This window comes from Salvelinus namaycush, chromosome 10, assembly GCF_016432855.1.
Source record: "Salvelinus namaycush isolate Seneca chromosome 10, SaNama_1.0, whole genome shotgun sequence".
NCBI lineage: Eukaryota > Metazoa > Chordata > Actinopteri > Salmoniformes > Salmonidae > Salvelinus > Salvelinus namaycush.
The window spans coordinates 49307302-49326330 of record NC_052316.1 but is presented as its reverse complement, the minus strand read 5'-3'; the positions used below and the strand labels follow the sequence as shown (position 1 = coordinate 49326330).

The 19029-nt window shown below is 40.7% G+C and overlaps 1 protein-coding gene across 2 annotated transcripts in view; it reads left to right on the top strand.

Moving 5' to 3' along the window:
• The first annotated feature begins 8717 nt into the window (after positions 1-8717).
• The window catches only part of LOC120055118 (basic immunoglobulin-like variable motif-containing protein), a 21766-nt gene continuing 11454 nt past the window's right edge, over positions 8718-19029 (top strand). For both annotated transcript variants that reach the window (XM_039003042.1, XM_039003041.1), the window contains exons 1-3: positions 8718-9021; positions 10470-11069; positions 12973-13099. In XM_039003042.1, coding sequence (XP_038858970.1) covers positions 10556-11069; positions 12973-13099 — 641 coding nt within the window. In that variant the 5' untranslated portion in view covers positions 8718-9021; positions 10470-10555. The remainder of the gene's footprint in view (positions 9022-10469; positions 11070-12972; positions 13100-19029) is intronic.

The window sequence follows — 19029 nt, the reverse complement described above, 5'->3', positions numbered from 1 at the left end:
TATGTTTTTTTTCTCTGGAATAGTGTTCAATACACATAGTAGGTTGACAGGTACAATAAATGTGGCTCAATTCACAGTGGTTTCAGAGTCCCGCAATAAGAGCTATGAAACGAATGTTCTGTGGGTGTCACTGAGTAGACTGATACCCAATGTCATTGATCCACAATCCATAGATAAGGATGTAAAGTGAAATAAATATGCCCACAATTCAATTCTAAAGTCTAATACATCCACAGTGTGATTGCAACAGATTTTTGTCAAATTAACAATTTCTTGTCTTTTGTTGAATTTATATAACATTCCTATTCGATTAAGGCATGATTCCACTATTCGTATTCATTTGCAACACTTTCAATTAGACATGAGGGGGCGCACAATTGGTCCAACGTCGTCCGGGGTAGGTCGTCATTGTAATTAATAATTTGTTCTTAACTGACTTGCCTAGTTAAATTAAGGTTCAATAGAATATATATATTTTTATATAAAACTTTTTTTATTTTATTTAAGGCGAACAGCAAATTTCACTATTTAGGCTAATCCTTATTGTGGCTAGCTTCACATAGGTGTGGTCTGACCATTAATCAAATTAGAACTGTTTTATAAATAAGGGGTATTTTAGATGATGTTAGCTAGCTAACTATAGCTGCTGAAACAGATCATGTCGTTTTGCTATGTTTTTGGGGAAGAACATTGTTTGTGTCCATCAGCTAGTGTAATAAATACCATTTAAAATAACACAAGCATATTGCTATTACATTGTTATAACTAACTTCTTTCTAAGCAGGGTTTCTCACACACCCAAGGACAGAGGGCTGACGTAAACCTTTCATAAACACTGATAAGAAAATGGTGCTTGGGTCCGCATTTCACGAAATAATGAGACACACACATACTCAAGGACAGAGGGCTGACTACGCACACACAAAATCTCCTGTTTAGCTGAACATTTGATAACAAAGAACTTTTGCTATAAGACTCAGAAGGATGACGCCCAGCTCATCAGGACCAATCTGAGAAGACAACAACCTGTCCAGAACCAACCAGAGGACAAGAACTTCCAGACTCAACCTACTTTCTATCTTTGTATAAAATGTCTATGCACTCTGTTATCTGGGCTTCTTTCGGATAGTTCCATTTGAGCTTGATGAAAGGGTCCGTGCACGCTATTTCAGATATCTTTACCTCTGAATAAATTGCTTTTAATTAAACCTTATCCACCCTGTCCAGAGTCTCTACTTCGTCTCAGTTCTCCAGTAAACTTGTTTTATCAACAAATTGGTAGCAGAGGATGGTTTTCTTCTCTGAATTCGGTCCATAAAAAGTTGATAGAGAAAAGAGACAAGTGAGAGACGGATCAGAGAGACGGGTGACCTGAAAAGGAGCTGCCGGGGATTCATCTCACCTCAGGAATCTGATCTAAAAGTCGACTAAACAAAAGGTAAGCAGAGCCTGTTAAATCAAAAATCTGCATATTGTATTATAGAGATAACCAAATTTAAGATCAGTGACTGAGTGTGAGTATGAATTTCCGTTAAATTTATTATATAAGTTGCATACTAAGGCATTGATGTAAAGATATTTGTCATATAGTCTAAGAATGAAAAGAGATGAAATGAGTAATGAGAAATGAGAAATGATTGACCACCGTAGAAGCGGGCCTAGTTGCTAGAACTAGAAGGATCCTGCACGGTTGAAGTGTCTGTTCAAGTTTGTATCAGTGTCCGGGACTAGAAGTTAGTGTAAGTTGAAGATGTAAGTTGTTGGCAACCTCGTACACGCCTCGGACACCCTTCTAGGTAGCATCGGAATTAAACTGAGCTTGATCATTCGGGAGCTCGTGCTGAATTGGCAAATCCGGGTCAGGTTAATAACTATTTTTTAACTGGTCGCCGCTCGGTACCTAAGTCCAAGCCTGAGCTTTAATGTGGTGAGGACTTAATCCTCTTGGCCATGTTTTAAATTCTTGTGACAGGTATAACTATGTAATTCTGAGTTTTAATTAGAGGGGGAATTAAAACTAAGTGAGAGACGGATCAGAGAGACGGGTGACCTGAAAAGGAGCTGCCGGGGATTCATCTCACCTCAGGAATCTGATCTAAAAGTCGACTAAACAAAAGGTAAGCAGAGCCTGTTAAATCAAAAATCTGCATATTGTATTATAGAGATAACCAAATTTAAGATCAGTGACTGAGTGTGAGTATGAATTTCCGTTAAATTTATGATAAATGTCTATTGTAAATGTAAAAGTAAACATGTAAAGATATCTGAGATATAGAGAGTCACATAGTCGGGTAGAAGCCGTGAGACTCAGATTCATATAGTCGGGTAGAAGCCGTGAGAATCTAAGTAAATGGGTGTTGTGATAAATCCACATAGTCGGGTAGAAGCCGTGAGAATCCAATGTATTGTGTTATAATTGTAACTGACTTGATAAAAAGATTCAGACAGTCGGGTTGAGTGAGAATTCCGTGAGAATCCAAGTCTAGAAAAGGTTCCCCAGACTTAACAACATTTGATTGGTTAAAACACTTGGAAGTTACCTAGGGGGAATCAACAAAATAAAACAAAAATACAAGTTCAGATAGTCGGGCAAATGGTTGACTTGGCACTTAACTAGATGCACTGTGAAGAACTTAACCTGCGATCAATGTATTAATGTTATTATGTAATAAAACTAAATGTGGAAATGTTAATTTGAAATGTTGTGTAAGATTGGCCTTTTCACGAGACTCACTAGTTGATAACTTTTGGGAGGACAGCTGAGTTTTCTTTTGGCCCGTGGTGCAGCCGCCGAGCTGAAAACTGACTTGTATTTTTCCTCTATTGTGATGTTGGTATTTCCATAATTCCTAAAATTGAATTGATAATTATTTTAGCAGCGCTTGAGTTCGTAGATATATTGTTCCGGAAGGGCGATTCTGATACCTTCTGGGAAAGTATATAACAACTTGAAAAACTGAAAAACGCTGATAACTTTTGCAAAATAATTCCTATAATTGAATTGATAATTATTTTAGCAGCGCTTGAGTTCGTAGATATATTGTTCCCGAAGGGCGATTCTGATACCTTCTGGGAAAATATATAACAACTCGAAAAACTGATTAACAGTAATAACTGCTGTAAATAATTCTTTGTGTACGAGTGTGGGGCACCAGAGATAAGTCGGTGTCAGCACCGAGAATACATTGCTGGCCTCGGCCAGTGACGGGCTAAGTGCACTAAGATAGTCAAACCTGATCCTGAAATTTACCATGGCAGCCGCTAATGGCCCAAAACTAAAGTTCAATGAATACCTAGAACAAAAAAATACAGGACAGGGCAGGGGGTAAGGAACAATATAAATGTACAGGCCCCAATCTCAAGACCTCGTGGGAGGGCCAATCAGATTTTGAAGGCTAAGATAGCCAAGGTATGTGCTGAGTCCAAACTGTCGTGGGTAGAGGCTTTTCCCCTGGCGCTGATGGCCATGAGAGCCTCTCCAGGGGCAGGGACTCATCTGTCTCCTCATGAGATCAGACAGGGAGGGTGATGTTTGGTCCACCAAGAGAGGGAGGTCATATGCCCGCTCTTGATGTACAACAAATTGCAATGTCTGACTATGTGAGAAAACTGACGGAACTTTCTGCAGCTCTCTCCAAACAGATTCACAAGGTCCAATGGCAGGGTATAAAGTATTTTGGGGAGAAAATTTGGAGAAGGACTGAATGAGTTACATGAAAAGTCACTAGAGGGCGCCATTGGTCAACTTGTGGAGGTTCATGGAATTGGGAGAAGGCAGACAGTTACATGAAACATAGAGGAAATTTAAAACGAATGATTTGAGGGTATTATCATAATTCTTTTTAAAGATAAGGGGTTCTTTAATAGGTCTAGACATGGTATGGAACACGAATATAAGGGGGTGTTGTAACCTTTGACCTGCATCATGGCTGTCTCTTGAAGTCTGATCAGCTTCGGGGGAGGGCCATGTAAATAATGCATTTGTGGTCATTTGGTATACTGGTTTTGAGGTAAATTGGTGTAAGTCATTATTTGGAGTAGGTAAGGTTGTTACCTGGCCAGGGCCAGGTATCAAACGGGGGAGGGGTACATTGTGGTCTAGGATAGGATGGGGCCTATTGAATAATAAACTAATTTAAAATTTAAAAAATTCTAGCTAAAAAATAGGCATAGAAGTTAAATATATAATCAGATAGAACAAATGAGGAACTGTTTGTTAAACAAACCTGTATGTCCAAGATTTTATGCATTGCAGGTGAATTAAAGGAGAAGGTGATTCACCCGACCTGGGGGCATATCGCACTTGGAGGGTGAGACACACTGACACTGCCGAATGATCACAGAGTTAAGGAGAAGAACCGTTGCTAATAGAGTTCGGGGATCAACTCCTTAATGAAGAATTCCCTGCCCCGACCTTTCCTCACTGTGTTTGTTCATAGAAGTGAAAGTGTTGCTTGGTCTCTGGCTGATGATGTGTTCTCTGGGAGAGGATGGGGCTTTACAGGACTGTATGTGGTCCTGAGTTGTCTGTTTAGGATACGATGGGGATGTTACCATCACAGTACTGCCAGAACCACCACCAGTTCCAACAGACCAGGTTCAGCCGGCCTCCTCCACCACTTCAAGACCAAGTCCCACGCCATAACCTAAACTCTACAATCTGGTATAGGTAATAAATGTAAAAGACATCTCAGATAGTGACCAATTGGGGACTGATTCTGGTTATGAGGGAAGGGAGAATATGTGGTTGGCCTATAAAACACTTAATAGAAAGGACTGTGTCGTATGTGGACATGCCAGACCTATTCTGGCTGCTCGCCCATTTGCCCTAAGTAAGGAGGAAGGTTGGATGTGCATATTGGAAAGTTTAAGCCAAATTCAACCCTGTGTAAAACTCTGAGTCTTGTGTTCCCAGAAGTCCGTCCCCAGAAGACACCATGGGGGGTTAAGGCATATGAGGGATATTACAGCTGTAACACTGGTACAGGTAGAGGTATAGACTATGGGAGGTTCCCTACTGCTGCCTGCATCACAAATGTCACTATTAACTAGAGGTGTTGCTGATGTATGGTGGATGTGTGGACCTGCCAGGCGGTTGACCCCATTTGGAAAGGAGATTGTCAGGGAACATGTGTTTTGGCCAGTCTGATAAACACCATTGCCTATTATTGAGGTTACAGCTAACCAACTTTTGGGAGCTGCACATGACAGAGGCTTGGGACCAACCCAGGAGACGGCAGAAACGTGACGCTCCTTGGTCCGAGGGAACAGATAACATTCACACCAACCTGTTGGGGGTCCCAATAGGGGTCCCCCACGAATTCCAGACATTAAACAGGAATGATGGCCTGTGGCATCTGATGCCCATCATTGGCCCAGCTATTGTTGATGCTAAGCATAATGCCTGGATCAATTATATCTACTATAATTAATAATGATTTGTTAAATACACCCACACAGCACTTACGGGAATGGCTGAACAATTGGATGCTACCTCTCAAACCAGTAGACAAAATAGACTAGCACTGGACATGATTCTGGCCATCCAGGGAGGCGTATGTAAAATGTTTGGAGAACAGTGTTGCACGTTTGTCCCTAACAATACTAGGTCGGATGGGAGCATTTCAAAAGCTCTGAGTGGGTTGGCAAGGTTATCAGTGGAGATGAAGGGTCTTGCAGGTGTGGAGGAGAGTGGACTGTTCCCCTGGCTGGGTGGTTGGTTTGGTAAGTACACTGCAATGATGATTACTGAATTTCTGACACTAGTTGTTGTTTTTCATTTCTGTGCTGCCTGTATCATACCTTGTTTGAAGAAGTCTGTTACAGATGTGGCAAGGGCCTCTGGTATGATGCCGCTGCTTGATGCTCCAGTAGGAGAGGCTGATACGGAATCAAGCTTTCGCAGGAGAGTGGGCCTGACAGAGGAGGACCCTTGGTTCGCTGTAGTTGATGTTGTCGAATGAATAAAAAGTGATGTTTGTCCTCCCTGTTGTGAAGGTTTGAAGTTCCCGGGTGGCGACGAGCCCACCTGATACAGGTTGTATAGAGGGATGGACCTGAGGGTTTAACCATTCAGTAGTTCTTGGAGTGGTCTCCTTTTGGTCCTTGCTCATCCTTATTGGTGACTGAGGAGGCTGGAAAGGCCACCCACCAGAGCTGTGTGGTATGTATGGGAGCCCGTCCACTCCTACGCATTGTACCGGCTTCCCTACCTGACGTATGTCTTCTTCCTGTTATGAAACATGACAGCCCAACTGCCAACTGCTCCGTATGGGACAAGTTTTACCCTATTGTTAAAAGTACTAGAAAGGGCCCCGATGTTTTCTTCTCGGGTTGCCAGGGCTAATTTCACTTGTATAAATATGTCCCTTGGCCCTCCAATGCTGGGAGCATTACCTTATGAATGGTGCAATAACACCCATAATCCTAATGCCCCTTTCCAACCTGTGTCTAGAGCTGATGTCTGGTGGTGGTGTGGAGGAAATCATCTATATGACCGCCTGCCAGGGAATGCCACTGGTCTTTGTGCTCTTGTCTCTCTGCTTCTTCCTGTTTCAGTGTATCCTATGGAAGTAAAGGACCTGATGGCCCGTGTAGAGAGGGACGGGGATTTATCCCGGTCCAAAAGATCAACAGGAGTGGATCCTGGAGACCCCACCTATATAGACGCCATAGGAGTCCCTAGGGGGGTGCCAGATAAGTATAAACTCGTAGACCAGGTTGCAGCGGGTTTTGAATCATCATTTTGCTGGTGGTGTACAGTTAATAAAAATGTGGACCGAATCAATTACATTAATTTTAATGTCCAGAAACTGGACAATTGGACTCAACAAAGCTTCGAGGCGGTCCATGGACAATTGGCAGCTACATCCCTGATGGCATTCCAAAATAGAATCGCGGTGGATATGTTGTTGGCTGAACGCGGAGGTGTTTGTGCCATGTTCGGGGAGCAATGTTGTACTTTCATTCCCAATAACACAGCAACTGATGGTAGTCTTACTGTTGCCTTAGAGGGTCTTCGTACACTTAATGAGAAGATGAAGCACCACTCCGGGGTTGACACCTCTATGTGGGACTCTTGGATGGATGCGTTTGGGAAATATAAGATGCTTGTTTCCTCCATACTGGTATCTATATCTGTCTTCACTGCGATACTGGTGCTTTGTGGATGCTGCTGCATTCCATGTATTCGAACGCTGACCACTAGGATCATAACTACTGCTATTGATCCCAACCAGGCAGAGAAGGGACAGATGTTTCCTATGCTTGCCCTGGAGGATGCTGAGCCAGGCTATTGGACTGATGACTAATTAAACGCCATTCATAGTTTATGTCACGTCTCTTTGGAGACGTGAAGAGAGGGAATTAAAACTTTCTCTCTGAGAAAGTTTCCCTGGTTGTTTACTTTTGCTTTTCTTACTCTTACCTAGTTTATGTCACGTCTCTTAGGAGATGTGAAGAGAGGGCATATGAAACTTTCTCTTCAAGAAAGTTTCTGCATATACTACTCCTGCTTGATCCCATGTTTATGTCACGTCTCTTAGGAGACGTGAAGAGAGGGAATCAAAACTTTTTCTTCTGGAAAAAGTTTCCCTTCTTGTGCCCGGATTCGCTTAAAGTTTATGTCACGTCTCTTGTGAGACGTGAAGAGAGGGAATCAAAACTTTATCTTCTGATAAAGTTTACTCTAATTTTGCCATTTATAGCTTTTGTCCTAGCTTTTGTCACGTCTCTTATGAGACGTGAAGAGGGGGATTTGTAATAAATACCATTTAAAATAACACAAGCATATTGCTATTACATTGTTATAACTAACTTCTTTCTAAGCAGGGTTTCTCACACACCCAAGGACAGAGGGCTGACGTAAACCTTTCATAAACACTGATAAGAAAATGGTGCTTGGGTCCGCATTTCACGAAATAATGAGACACACACATACTCAAGGACAGAGGGCTGACTACGCACACACAAAATCTCCTGTTTAGCTGAACATTTGATAACAAAGAACTTTTGCTATAAGACTCAGAAGGATGACGCCCAGCTCATCAGGACCAATCTGAGAAGACAACAACCTGTCCAGAACCAACCAGAGGACAAGAACTTCCAGACTCAACCTACTTTCTATCTTTGTATAAAATGTCTATGCACTCTGTTATCTGGGCTTCTTTCGGATAGTTCCATTTGAGCTTGATGAAAGGGTCCGTGCACGCTATTTCAGATATCTTTACCTCTGAATAAATTGCTTTTAATTAAACCTTATCCACCCTGTCCAGAGTCTCTACTTCGTCTCAGTTCTCCAGTAAACTTGTTTTATCAACACTAGCTAGCTTTTTATAACCAGCACCGTCCATAGCTTGGAGAAGTGTGTCTGCTGTCGTGCGGCACCGGCCGGTGAGCGAGACCAAACTTTACCGGCATCATAGCACACGTATCCGTGAATCGTTGTGACATATGAAATACGAGTGATAGTGTAATCAATGTGTAATAATTACATAAACAATGAATGAACGTGTTAAATGATTACATGACGTGAGAGTCATATTCAGGTCCTGGTTGGTCACCCAGCTTATTTGACGTTTCAAATAGTGTTAAACGGCGTTCCATACCAGCGAGCTAAATCAAGTGCACCCCACTTTACACAGGCAAAGGGCTTATTCTGATTGGTTAAAGAAAGCCGGATGGCTGGCTAGGGGTTGATGACCCTTCGTGAACGCCGACTAATTTGTGTATATGAGGAATAAATAGGATCAGTAATGTGAAATCCCTATAAGGTGAACAATTTTAAACTTCCAGCTTTTATTTTATTTAGCAAAGCGTTAATTTAGAACTGTCTGTGAGAAAATCTTGTGGAAGATTACGGTTGAGCACCCCCTAGTTACGTAATGGGTTAGTTTATCATTACTGTACAGCGGAAGGAGGAGGACGTCAATATACAACAGCGTATTTATCCCAACAGGAGAAATCCATACTATGTGGCTACCTAGTTAACTACCAAGTTAAAAATCCACGACACAATGCAAGGTATGTGTACCAAATTTTACAGGTTTATTGCGAGCATATTTTAGAGTGTCCGATGATACTGCATGTTTTGCTGCCATCTTCTGAGATGACAGGTGGTGATGGTGATGGCAGTCTAGCCTAGTGGGCGCAAAATAAATATTCTTATCTTTGGCTCTATGATTGAACAGCCGGGTAATGTAAAAACATTTACATTTACACCACTCCTAAGTGTGTTTGTACTCAATGTCCAATACATTATCCTTATCAAGTGTTCATGCTACTGTAGATTGATCAGGTTGTGGTTGAATTAATATCACGGCTTGCCGTAAAGTTAGCCTAAAGGCCGGCAGATGACGATATTGAGTCGTTTCATCTTACCATTCATTCAATGGGAACGCACCTAACCGGATTGTACATAAAACATTTTCCATTGAGGCTTCAAAGGTGTCCTTTTCCTCCTTAACTAGATTTAATGGTGGTAAGGCGTAAAAAAAGTGATATCCAATTGGTAGTTAAGATCTTGTCTCATTGCAACTCTCCAACGGGCTCGGGAGTGGCGAAGGACGTATCATGCGTCCTCCGAAACATCACCCGCTGAACCACACTGCTTCTTAACCAGGAAGCCAGCCGCACCAATGTGTCGGAGGAAACACTGTTCAACTGATGACTGAAGTCAGCTTGCACGTGCCCGGCCCGCCACAAGGAATCGCTAGAGCGCGATGAGCCAAGGAAAGCCCCACGGCCAAACCCTCCCCTAACCCAGACGACGCTGGGCCAATTGTGCGGCACCTTATGGGACTCCCGGTCACGGCCGGCTGTGACACAGACTGGGGTCGAACTCCAGGTTGTAGTGAAGCCTCAACACTGACATGTAGTGCGTTAGACCGCTGTACCACTCAGGAGACCCCATTCTTTCTTTATGAAGCACCAGTTTCCACCACCAGGCTAGAGTAGCTAATGTTAGACCCGGATGTTGCATATCACATTTAGCCAATCAGGTTGCAGCAGTCTGTTTTTTTCCCCCACCCCTGGTCTGATTGGCTGAACACGATACGCAACATCAGGAAGTAGCATTAGCCACTTTAGCATGGTGGTGGAAACTAGTGTTTCATAAAAAAGTATGCAAATTCCATTTTTTCCCCCCTTCATCGACCTTCTCGCCATTCAATTGTGTTAAGGAGGAAAATTACACCCGTACAGCCTGAATGGAGAATGTTTAATGTAAAAACCAGTCCATGGGGGATACGAGTGCATAGGCAGCTGCATATATTCCATCTGGATGGTAAGATTAAATTACTCAACATCGCCATCTGCTGGCCTTTGGGATACCTTAAACTCTATTTTAGTTACTGACTATTAGTTACCTTTCAACACTTTACCTTTATAGGGCAAAAAACACAATTCCTGGTCGATATCTTTTAACCCAATTTGAAGTTTTAATAAATATATATGTTTAATCCTTTCTGCAGCATAGATGACAACCCACCCCTCTAAACAGACCAACCACTTCAACTTTTAAACAATTTTCTCATCCAACATCCCAGTCCTCTCTTCAATGCCTAACAGTGGGGATAGTTCAGGACCTAATGTATCTGGGAGTCAGCCAGGCGACCAGGCTACGCCCTTGTCCCAGCGACCCCCGCCCCCGGACAGAGAGGATGAGCAACGCGGCCTGCTGACCACTCTCACTCGAGACTCCCTGAGGACCCGGAGAGCCTCCAGCGCTGAGATCCAGCTCCCATGGACCTGCCCCGTCACTCACTCCAGAGAGAAGTTCTACACGGTCTGCTCAGACTACGCCCTCCTCAACCAGGCTGCCTCTCTCTACCGGCTCCCCAGCACCCCCAGGGAGGTGGCCCACAGCAAGCAGGATGGCAGCGGGGCCCCATTAGTGAAGTCCAACACTGTGGACCTGTCTCAGGGTCAGGGGCAGCATGCAGGTGTAGAGGAGGCCTCAGACGAAGACTTTGATATGGAGGGAGTGTCTTGCAGCAACACCAAGCCTATCCTGGCTTGGGAGATTGATACCACTAACTTTGACGCTGTGCTAATTCGAAAGCCCAGGACAAGTAAGCAAGATCAATAACCTAAATCCAATACAGTGTAAAACAGGGGTTCTGCTTGTTTTTGGAGACATAATTTACAGTATATTTTTAGTCTCATAGATATGCTATGAATTACTTAGTATTATTCTCATGCTGATTCATCTGTTACTAAGAAATATGTGCCAGTAACTGGTGTTCAGACCATCTGTTGTTGGTACAGTGGGTATCGTAAGTATTCACCCCTCTTGGATTTCTTCACATTTTATTGTGTTACAAAGTGGGATTAAACTGTCATTTTGTTGTCAGTGAGCTACACAAAATACTCTGTAATGTAGAAGTAAAATCCTAACATTATTTTAAGATGAATGAAAAATAAAACATTAATATACCTTAATTAGGTAAGTATTCACACCCCCTGAGTAAATACATGTTAGAAACACCTTTGGCAACGATTACATATGTTAGTGTTCTTTGGTAAGTCTCTTAAGAGCTTTGCACAACTGGATTGTGCAATATTTACCCAGTATTCTTTTCTAAATACTTCAAGCTCTGTGATGGTGTTGGGGATAATGGCCCGACAGCAATTTTCAAGTCTTGCTATAGATTTCAAGGAGATTTAAGTCAAAACTGTAACTTGGCCACTCAGAATTGAGGAACATTCACTGTCTTGGTTAGCAACTCCAGTGTAGATTTGGCCTTGTGTTGTAGGTTATTGACCTGCTGAAAGGTTTAATTCCTCTCCCATTGTCTGGTGTAAAGCATACTGAAGCAGGTTTACCTCTAGGATTTTGTATGTGCTTAGCTCCATTTATTTTCATCCTGAAAAACGCCCCAGTCTTTGCTAATGACAAGTATACCCATACCATGGTGCAGCCACCACCATGCTTGAAAATAAGGAGGCAGTTACTCAGTGACGTGTTGTATTGGATTTACCCCAAACGTTAGGCTTTACATTTACTTTATGCTTTGCAAAGTGTATTCCTTACTGAATTTTTTTGCAGTATTACTTTAGTGCCTTGTTTCATACAGGATTCATGTCTTGGAATAGTTTTATTCTGCTTTTCAATCATTTAGGTCGTTATTAATGGAGACACAATAATGTCGCTGATCCATTTCTCCTATCACAACTTCGTAGCAGTTTTAAAATCACCAATGGCCTCATTGTGACATCAGCTGAGCAGTTTCCTTCCTGTCCTGCAGCTCAGTTCAGACGGACGACTGTATCTTTGATGTGTCTGTGTGGTTAAATACATCATCCACAGCATAATTATTAACTGGACCAGGCGTAAAAATATATTCAATATCTGATTTTGTTATTGTTACTCATCTACCAATCACTGCCCTTCTTTATGAGGCTTTTGAAAAAAGCTCCCTGGTCTTTGTAGTTGAATTTGTGCTTGAAATTCAACACTTATGTATGTATGGGGGACAGAGGACGGGTTAGTCATTCAAAAATCATGTCAACCCCTATTATTTCACACAGAGTGGATTCATGTAAAACAATTAATGTGAAACAATTAGAATTTTAGGACCTCGACAACAAAGAAAAGCATTAGTACGCCACACTGCTTGATTATATTCAGACCTAGCCCCGATGAGCGCTTGACAGATATAGTCTACTTTTTGTGTCTGTCTGTGTGAGCGCTTGACAGATATAGTCTACTTTTGTTTTTGTCTGTGTGAGCGCTTGACAGATATAGTCTACTTTTGTTTTTGTCTGTGTGAGCGCTTGACAGATATAGTCTACTTTTTGTTTCTGTCTGTGTGAGCGCTTGACAGATATAGTCTACTTTTGTTTCTGTCTGTGTGAGCGCTTGACAGATATAGTCTACTTTTGATTCTGTCTGTGTGAGCGCTTGACAGATATAGCCTACTTTTTGTTTCTGTCTGTATGAGCGCTTACTTTACATTTGTGTCCTATTTTCAGGCAACATAAAGAGAGTCGGTACTAAGAAGATGAAGTCTTCAGGGGGCAGTAGGAACCTGCAGGACCTTCCTCTCCACGCCTCGCAGGATGAGATCAAACAGAGAAAAGTCCTGGACCTCAGGAGATGGTAATATAACACACAGCTCATTATACTGTATTAACTACTACTGAGGTAGCACACAGCTCATTATACTGTATTAACTACTGCTGAGGTAGCACACAGCTCATTATACTGTATTAACTACTACTGAGGTAGCACACAGCTCATTATACTGTATTAACTACTACTGAGGTAACACACAGCTCATTTATACTGTATTAACTACTACTGAGGTAACACAGCTCATTATACTGTATTAACTACTACTGAGGTAACACACAGCTCATTATACTGTATTACCTACTACTGAGGTAGCACACAGCTCATTATACTGTATTAACTACTACTGAGGTAGCACACAGCTCATTATACTGTATTAACTACTACTGAGGTAGCACACAGCTCATTATACTGTATTAACTACTACTGAGGTAGCACACAGCTCATTATACTGTATTAACTACTACTGAGGTAGCACACAGCTCATTATACTGTATTAACTACTACTGAGGTAGCACACAGCTCATTATACTGTATTAACTACTACTGAGGTAGCACACAGCTCATTATACTGTATTAACTACTACTGAGGTAGCACACAGCTCATTATACTGTATTAACTACTACTGAGGTAACACACAGCTCATTATACTGTATTACCTACTACTGAGGTAGCACACAGCTCATTATACTGTATTAACTACTACTGAGGTAGCACACAGCTCATTATACTGTATTAACTACTACTGAGGTAGCACACAGCTCATTATACTGTATTAACTACTACTGAGGTAGCACACAGCTCATTATACTGTATTAACTACTACTGAGGTAACACAGCTCATTATACTGTATTAACTACTACTGAGGTAACACAGCTCATTATACTGTATTAACTACTACTGAGGTAACACACAGCTCATTATACTGTATTAACTACTACTGAGGTAGCACACAGCTCATTATACTGTATTAACTACTACTGAGGTAGCACACAGCTCATTATACTGTATTAACTACTACTGAGGTAGCACACAGCTCAATATACTGTATTAACTACTACTGAGGTAGCACACAGCCCATTATATTGTATTAACTACTACTGAGGTAGCACACAGCTCATTATACTGTATTAACTACTACTGAGGTAGCACACAGCTCATTATACTGTATTAACTACTACTGAGGTAACACAGCTCATTATACTGTATTAACTACTACTGAGGTAGCACACAGCTCATTATACTGTATTAACTACTACTGAGGTAGCACACAGCTCATTATACTGTATTAACTACTACTGAGGTAGCACACAGCTCATTATACTGTATTAACTACTACTGAGGTAGCACACAGCTCATTATACTGTATTAACTACTACTGAGGTAGCACACAGCTCATTATACTGTATTAACTACTACTGAGGTAGCACACAGCTCATTATACTGTATTAACTACTACTGAGGTAACACACAGATCATTATACTGTATTAACTACTACTGAGGTAACACACAGCTCATTATACTGTATTAACTACTACTGAGGTAACACACAGCTCATTATACTGTATTAACTACTACTGAGGTAACACACAGCTCATTATACTGTATTAACTACTACTGAGGTAGCACACAGCTCATTATACTGTATTAACTACTACTGAGGTAGCACACAGCTCATTATACTGTATTAACTACTACTGAGGTAGCACACAGCTCATTATACTGTATTAACTACTACTGAGGTAGCACACAGCTCATTATACTGTATTAACTACTACTGAGGTAACACACAGCTCATTATACTGTATTAACTACTACTGAGGTAGCACACAGCTCATTATACTGTATTAACTACTACTGAGGTAACACACAGCTCATTATACTGTATTAACTACTACTGAGGTAGCACACAGCTCATTATACTGTATTAACTACTACTGAGGTAGCACACAGCTCATTATACTGTATTAACTACTACTGAGGTAACACAGCTCATTATACTGTATTAACTACTACTGAGGTAGCACACAGCTCATTATACTGTATTAACTACTACTGAGGTAGCACACAGCTCATTATACTGTATTAACTACTACTGAGGTAGCACACAGCTCATTATACTGTATTAACTACTACTGAGGTAGCGCACAGCTCATTATACTGTATTAACTACTACTGAGGTAGCGCACAGCTCATTATACTGTATTAACTACTACTGAGGTAGCGCACAGCTCATTATACTGTATTAACTACTACTGAGGTAGCGCACAGCTCATTATACTGTATTAACTACTACTGAGGTAGCGCACAGCTCATTATACTGTATTAACTACTACTGAGGTAGCACACAGCTCATTATACTGTATTAACTACTACTGAGGTAGCGCACAGCTCATTATACTGTATTAACTACTACTGAGGTAGCGCACAGCTCATTATACTGTATTAACTACTACTGAGGTAACGCACAGCTCATTATACTGTATTAACTACTACTGAGGTAACGCACAGCTCATTATACTGTATTAACTACTACTGAGGTAACGCACAGCTCATTATACTTTATTAACTACTACTGAGGTAGCACACAGCTCATTATACTGTATTAACTACTACTGAGGTAACACAGCTCATTATACTGTATTAACTACTACTGAGGTAGCACACAGCTCATTATACTGTATTAACTACTACTGAGGTAGCACACAGCTCATTATACTGTATTAACTACTACTGAGGTAACACAGCTCATTATATTGTATTAACTACTACTGAGGTAACACAGCTCATTATACTGTATTAACTACTACTGAGGTAGCACACAGCTCATTATACTGTATTAACTACTACTGAGGTAGCACACAGCTCAATATACTGTATTAACTACTACTGAGGTAGCACACAGCTCATTATACTGTATTAACTACTACTGAGGTAGCACACAGCTCATTATACTGTATTAACTACTACTGAGGTAGCACACAGCTCATTATACTGTATTAACTACTACTGAGGTAGCACACAGCTCATTATACTGTATTAACTACTACTGAGGTAACACATAGCTCATTATACTGTATTAACTACTACTGAGGTAACACACAGCTCATTATACTGTATTAACTACTACTGAGGTAGCACACAGCCCATTATACTGTATTAACTACTACTGAGGTAACACACAGCCCATTATACTGTATTAACTACTACTGAGGTAGCACACAGCTCATTATACTGTATTAACTACTACTGAGGTAGCACACAGCTCATTATACTGTATTAACTACTACTGAGGTAGCACACAGCTCATTATACTGTATTAACTACTACTGAGGTAGCACACAGCTCATTATACTGTATTAACTACTACTGAGGTAGCACACAGCTCATTATACTGTATTAACTACTACTGAGGTAACACACAGCTCATTATACTGTATTAACTACTACTGAGGTAGCACACAGCTCATTATACTGTATTATAAACTGGGGGGTCCCTGCCCTGAATGCTGATTGGCTGACAGCCATTGTATATCAGACCGTATACCACGGGTATGACAAAACATTTATTTTTATTGCTCTAATTACGTTGGTAACCAGTTTGTAATAGCAATAAGGGTTTGTGATATATGGCCAATATACCACGGCTAAGGGCTGTTTCCAGGTACTCCGCGTTGCGTCGTGCTTAAGAACAGCCCTTAACCGTGGTATATTGGCCATATACCACGCCCCCTCGTGCCTTATTGCTTAAGTATATACTTTATATGCATTGTCTTAGCAAGCTCTTTGGCAGCAAGCTAATGTTTTTTTGCTTTAATATTTAGCTATCTTAGCCAACGTTAGCCTAGCTAGCTAGCATCAAGTGTAGGAGTTGTAAAAACAGCTCTAGCTAAGTTTAGAAGTAAGACTGATGTTTATTTTTTATCGGAGAATTACTTTTAAATTGCTTTTGATGCACCGTAGCAAAGATTTCTGTAACTAGCTCCTAGTTATACCGTATTAACTACTGATAGACCTATCACAGAGCTTGTTATACTGTATTAACTACTGATAGACCTATCACAGAGCTTGTTATACCGTATTAACTACTGATAGACCTATCACAGAGCTTGTTATACCGTATTAACTACTGATAGACCTATCACAGAGCTTGTTATACTGTATTAACTACTGATAGACCTATCACAGAGCTTGTTATACCGTATTAACTACTGATAGACCTATCACAGAGCTTGTTATACTGTATTAACTACTGATAGACCTATCACAGAGCTTGTTATACCGTATTAACTACTGATAGACCTATCACAGAGCTTGTTATACTGTATTAACTACTGATAGACCTATCACAGAGCTTGTTATACCGTATTAACTACTGATAGACCTATCACAGAGCTTGTTATACTGTATTAACTACTGATAGACCTATCACAGAGCTTGTTATACTGTATTAACTACTGATAGACCTATCACAGAGCTTGTTATACCGTATTAACTACTGATAGACCTATCACAGAGCTTGTTATACCGTATTAACTACTGATAGACCTATCACAGAGCTTGTTATACCGTATTAACTACTGATAGACCTATCACAGAGCTTGTTATACCGTATTAACTACTGATAGACCTATCACAGAGCTTGTTATACCGTATTAACTACTGATAGACCTATCACAGAGCTTGTTATACCGTATTAACTACTGATAGACCTATCACAGAGCTTGTTATACCGTATTAACTACTGATAGACCTATCACAGAGCTTGTTATTCCGTATTAACTACTGATAGACCTATCACAGAGCTTGTTATACCGTATTAACTACTGATAGACCTATCACAGAGCTTGTTATACCGTATTAACTACTGATAGAGCTATCACAGAGCTTGTTATACCGTATTAACTACAGATAGACCTATCACAGAGCTTGTTATACCGTATTAACTACTGATAGACCTATCACAGAGCTTGTTATACCGTATTAACTACTGATAGACCTATCACAGAGCTTGTTATACCGTATTAACTACTGATAGACCTATCACAGAGCTTGTTATACCGTATTAACTACTGATAGACCTATCACAGAGCTTGTTATACCGTATTAACTACTGATAGACCTATCACAGAGCTTGTTATACCGTATTAACTACTGATAGACCTATCACAGAGCTTGTTATACCGTATTAACTACTGATATACCTATCACAGAGCTTGTTATACCGTATTAACTACTGATAGACCTATCACAGAGCTTGTTATACCGTATTAACTACTGATAGACCTATCACAGAGCTTGTTATACCGTATTAACTACTGATAGACCTATCACAGAGCTTGTTATTCCGTATTAACTACTGATAGACCTATCACAGAGCTTGTTATACCGTATTAACTACTGATAGACCTATCACAGAGCTTGTTATACCGTATTAACTACTGATAGAGCTATCACAGAGCTTGTTATACCGTATTAACTACAGATAGACCTATCACAGAGCTTGTTATACCGTATTAACTACTGATAGACCTATCACAGCGCTTGTTATACCGTATTAACTACTGATAGACCTATCACAGAGCTTGTTATACCGTATTAACTACTGATAGACCTATCACAGAGCTTGTTATACCGTATTAACTACTGATAGACCTATCACAGAGCTTGTTATACCGTATTAACTACTGATAGACCTATCACAGAGCTTGTTATACCGTATTAACTACTGATAGACCTATCACAGAGCTTGTTATACCGTATTAACTACTGATAGACCTATCACAGAGCTTGTTATACTGTATTAACTACTGATAGACCTATCACAGAGCTTGTTATACCGTATTAACTACTGATAGACCTATCACAGAGCTTGTTATACCGTATTAACTACTGATAGACCTATCACAGAGCTTGTTATACCGTATTAACTACTGATAGACCTATCACAGAGC